Source organism: Arachis ipaensis, chromosome B01 (assembly GCF_000816755.2).
Source record: "Arachis ipaensis cultivar K30076 chromosome B01, Araip1.1, whole genome shotgun sequence".
Lineage (NCBI taxonomy): Eukaryota > Viridiplantae > Streptophyta > Magnoliopsida > Fabales > Fabaceae > Arachis > Arachis ipaensis.
In genome coordinates, this window is record NC_029785.2 from 4,776,334 (window position 1) to 4,781,809 (window position 5,476).

The 5,476-nt window shown below is 36.1% G+C and overlaps 1 protein-coding gene across 1 annotated transcript in view; it reads left to right on the plus strand.

The window, feature by feature from the left end:
* LOC107606400 (U-box domain-containing protein 44-like) overlaps positions 1–4,655 on the plus strand; it is a 6,120-nt gene extending 1,465 nt beyond the window's left edge. The window contains exons 2-5 of the mRNA XM_016308495.2: positions 552–1,355; positions 1,771–2,077; positions 2,329–2,793; positions 3,291–4,655. Coding sequence (XP_016163981.1) covers positions 552–1,355; positions 1,771–2,077; positions 2,329–2,793; positions 3,291–4,411 — 2,697 coding nt within the window. The 3' untranslated portion in view covers positions 4,412–4,655. The remainder of the gene's footprint in view (positions 1–551; positions 1,356–1,770; positions 2,078–2,328; positions 2,794–3,290) is intronic.

Genomic DNA, 5,476 nt, shown 5'->3' on the forward strand with positions numbered 1-5,476 from the left:
TAACGTTAAAATTAGTAAACAATTTTAAATTTTTATTTAAATAAATATATAATAAACAATATATGCTTGAACTTTTTATTTTTTTTTATAAAAAAGTTCTTCATTAATATTTTTAACATGTATTCTTAATATACAAATTAGTTAAATCTATATTTTAAAGGTATTCTTGTCTATCAATAAATAATTGGAAGACAATTTTTGTGTTTACCCAGTTAATTTTACTTAAAATGCGTTGAGATTACGTTGTTGGTCATCTTAGTTCGCCAGCGACATTAAGAGATAAGTAATAAGTTGATGTGTTACACCACGATGCTTGCAGTGCTGCAATGCAATCTAAACATCAAGACATAGACATGTATCACTAAGAATAATATACACCATGCATGTTTAGATTGGACAACGGCCAAATCTTCTAAAGAACTATACTTAGATTTTGTCCATTAGAGAAGTACGTTGATCTTTTTAGTTTATTAAGCTTCAACAACAAAATGCAATCCCCATTGTTTTTGGCTCATCTTTTGTGTTATTGTGGTTAATGTTTTTTATGATAGGTCACAGAGAATGAAGAGAGGGTGTTGTGTGCATTGGAGAAGGAAGGGCAAGGGAGAGATACAAGCAAAGCAGTGCAGAGTGCCATTATGATGGATTTGGCTCGTGCTTTTGGGGTCGATCCTGATGATCATGCTGAGTTACTCACCCAAGTGAACCTCTTCAAAGACGATGCCTTGCGCTCCAAGTCGGTCCTCGAGACAAGAATTTTGGCTTCCCTGGAGAGAATTCTTAAGAACTGGTCCGTCGAACCTGCCATAGTGACCCGGAATATGGACTTTGATATTGAAGATGATGATGATGCTAATGCTCCAATTATGCCCTTCAAAAATTTCCTTTGCCCATTGACCAAGGAAGTGATGACAGACCCTGTTGTGGTGCTGGAGTCCTCTCAGACCTATGAGAGAACTGCAGTTGAGTACTGGTTTTCGAGGTGCATTGAGAATGGCATCGACCCCATTTGTCCGGTCACTGGAACCGTTCTTAAGTCCTTGGAGCTGAAGCCCAACATTGGCTTGGCAGGGGCAATTGAGGAGTGGATTGGCAGGGTTGTTGAATATCATGTTAAGTCTGCAGCACAGCATCTGATTGAGGAACCGTTGTCTATTGATCACGTCGAGCGAGCGCTGGATAATATTTATAAGGTTTCTGAAGAACACCCCACTAGCAGATATGTTATCAGGAATGCTGGCATTGTGGTATTGATAGTGACTGTTCTTAGCAAGAACTCTAAAACTATTGGATCGCGTTTGAGAAGCAAAGTTCTAATGACTTTACTTAGCATGGCCAAGGACGAAGAAAGCAGGGTCAGTTTTATTTATCTTTTTCATTCATACTTTCAAGTTCAAATTTTCTGAGTACATTAACAAAACACTTGCATACATTTTCCCCTACCAATAAGCGTAAATTCCATTTTTAGTCATGAAAAAGTGAATTAATGTGCACAAAATTATGTGGCTGCAATTTCGATCCTTCTAAGAGAATACGATTATGGATTATGCTTTACAAGGGTTGAACTTAGTGATCTGCTTAGAGCTCTGTTAGCTGCAATTCTTCTATTCCATATGTCTTAGTAGAAATTACATTAACCATTAGCTGATAGCTTTTCTGTGATTTCAATTTGTGGTGTTTCATTGAATTATTTTCCTTTAGTTTGTGGTATAAATGAAAAGGAGAAGCTTTTACTTTTTGAATTTAACATAAATCTTTACATACTGCCAGAAAATAATGCTTGAAAGGGGTATCACTAGATTGGCTATACATAGTCTTATTGGGAACTCTGAGAAAGAGAGAGAGTATGCTGTCAAGTTGTTATCAGAGTTCTGCAACGAGGATGATTGTTGCGTAAGAATTGCATTGGAGAAAGGTGCATTAGTTCTTCTGTCAAGTATGGCTGGAAATCTGGAATATCCCTCTCTGTCTAATTTAGCTGAGGAAGTCTTAAAGAAGATGGAGAGAGTGGAAGCTAATGTTCAATGCTTGGCCGCAGCTGGAAGATTTGAACCATTACTTTCACGGTTACGTGATGGTATGTATTACACTAGTTTATGCTTAAAGCACTGGAGTGTAGGGATTGGTTATAAACCAACATAAACTAATAATTTGATCCTCACAAGATTAAACTGCTAACAATTTATATTATATTTCTCATGCAGTATCTAAATGATCACTGCAGTGACAACTTGGTCTTTTAAGTGCCTAGATATTTCTCTTTTTTTACTAACTGGTAGACGCTTAAAATTAAATGTCAAATTGGAATTTGAATGAATTTTGGAGCAGGTTCTGATGGCGTTAAGATAGAGATGGCCTCTTTGGTGGGAAGGATGACATTGACAAATAGCTGTAAAGAACAAATTGCTAGGGACGGCGCCAGAGTATTTGTCGAATTGCTGTCTAATCCAGAAGGAATGGGACCAAGTTTGCAAGCATTATATAACTTGTCTGGATTGGATGACAATGCAGCCATCCTTGTTGAGTCTTCAGTCCTTCCATCTCTTCTGGAAATTCTTTTCAATGAGCAGGATCCTTCATATGAGTTTAAGTCATTAGCTGCTTCAACAATTGCAAATATAGTCTCAAAGCCAGGGCATTGGGAGCTAGCATCTGCTGACAAGAAGGGAAATCCAATGCAGTCTGAAAATATTGTTTTCGGACTTTTGGGGATCTTAAACTATGTGTCCTCTGAATGTCAAGTGACCATTCTTCGCATTCTTTGCGGGATTACTTCATCTCCTCAAGCATCAGGTATTTATAGTGTGATTGTGATTCTTTAATTCAATGATTTCTTTACTCCAGGTCATGTTGATTTCGCAATTTATCTACTGTGGTAGATGTTTCAAACTGAGAATAATTACTTCACTTTCACCATATGTTCACCATTTTCCAAGGTTCTACCATCAATAATTAGTTTAGGCTATTTTGTGACACCTCTTTAGAGTTTAGAGTATAGACCTTTTGTTAAATACAACAATGTTTTTTTATTCTTCATAGAAGAAGAATTTCATCATTATGACTAGAAGTACCCGAAATTGCATTTCCATTATATCCCAAACTAAAATCTACAGCAAATCCAAAATTTTTTTAAGTCAATGTTTCTGTCACCAGCATTACATTAGTTCATTAGTTTCTGTTAGTTTTCAAATAACATCTTATTCTTTTGCATTGGCTTTAAAAGTTATTGAGTCCTACTATTATGTATTGGAATGTTCTAAAGATTATTTAAATTTGTTTATCTTATTCAGAGTCGGTAGCCATGCAAATCATGTCTGGTGGTAGCTTTAGAATGGTCGCGCCATTTCTTCAACACTCGGAAATCGAACACAGACTCTTGGCTTTTAAGCTTACCAGACAACTATCCGAATGGTGTAGTCAAGATCTAACAAACGAGCTAAGGCTTTCAAACACACTTACCATTCTTGAAGATAAACTATTAGATAACCAATCAACAAACGATGAGAGATCAGAAGCAGCACAGATACTAGCCAACCTTTCGCTCTCAGAAGCTGAAGTGAAGACACTTTTAGGAGACAACTTTGTGGAATGGAGTGTAGCTACTCTGAAAAACCAGAGGCGTGTTACAAATGCAAGATTTTCACACTCTGGCATGCAGGAAGGCCTTCTTGGACTCTTGCTTCACTATTCTAAAAACCTTGATCAACAAACTCTTAATGTAATCACAGGAAATCGCCTCATGTCAGTTTTCTGCGAGCAGCTGGACTATACCTCGAAACCAAAGGTAAAACGCCTTGCTGCTATTGGCTTAAAAAACTTGTCAGAGCTCGGAAGCTTGCGCAATACGGATAGAGAGTTTGGAGTTGGACAATCATCTTCTAGCAGCTTATTCTGTTCTTACCTTGTCTTCATGTGTGGGAAAGCTTCTAATCAACCTTCCACATGTCCCATTCACAACATCCCTTGCGACGACTCCACTCAACTGTGCCTCCACAAGACCAATTCTATCAAGCCATTGGTTGATCTCCTAAGTGACAACGACACAAGTGTTCAGGTCGCCGCTGTGGATGCACTATCTACTCTCCTTTTAGATTACCATTCGCGTAGTTTCAAAAGAACTGTTGATGAGCTTGAGCATCTAGGCGTGGTTGATTCAGTGATCACTCTTTTCACGGAGGTTCGATCTGGGGAGCTTCAGGAGAAGACAATTTGGATAATAGAGAAGATACTGAGAGTGGAGAATCATAGCCAAAGATATGCACTCAATCAGCCTCTTGTGAGAGGCTTGGTTGAAGCATTCAAGCATGGGAATAGCAACACAAGGAAGCATGCTCAAGATGCTCTAACACTCCTTAAGCAGTTATCAGGTATTAGTGGTAAGGAATCAAGTCAATCTAGATCTAGGAGATAGCAAGAAATTCAATGATAATTATTGTTGCTCATTGACATATTGCATGTATGATTAAACAATTATCTTTTTGTTGTATATCAGTTTGCAAATGTTTAGTTAGCAAGCATAATTTGTCAACATAAAATCTGTAATAGGGTCATCATTAATTCTGAATAGGGCTTAAAAAGCAAGAAAATATTTAATGTTAGTGGTTAAACTAGATCATGATTTGTGCAAGATATCAATTATTTATTTTTATTACCCCTCATGCACTGAACTAAAAGAAGGGTTGCCACAAGAGCACCCATTTGATGGTCTCAACGATTATGATCCAATTAATAAACGTGTTACATGCATGAACAAATAATACTATCTTTAAATTGCAAAAGCACTCTTCACTCTTCATTCAAAAAGGTCATAGAACTATCATGGTCCATAACTATGCTTGCGTCATTGTAAAACCAACCATTTACTTAACACTTAAGCTTTGTTGGTTTGAGGCGAAGTGAGAAGAAAATTAGTGGGAGGGAGAAGAATAGAAGAGAAGTGGATTAATTTCTCCTGTTTAGTTGAAAAGGAAATAGAGAAAAAAGTATAGAATAGAAATGAAAAATGTGGTGGAATTTACCTAAAAATTTCTTCCCCATAAGTGAGAAATGAAAGAGAAGTTGATTGTATCCACTTCTCTTTGTCCAAATTAAACAACTAAAAGAAAATTAACTTCCACTTTCTCTTCACTTATTTTCTTCCATCCAAACAAAGCTATACCGCTACATAAGACTCGATAAACATACATATAAGTGGGGACTTTTCTAACGGGTAAACTACTCAATGATAAAATATTATTAGGAATAATATATCGTTAAGAAAAATATTCAAAAAGATGAGAGAGATATAAACTCCCAAAAAGTAAAGAAAGTGACGAACATAATTAAAAATATTCTTTTTATTCAATTTTTTTAAAAATATTTGAAATTATTTAAAAATAGTATGCAAAAATTTTTAGATCTCTTTATTCATTTTTAAACAACATTTTCGGCCATTTACAAAAAACATTTCACAAAACAAAATCATTTGGTGTAAAAT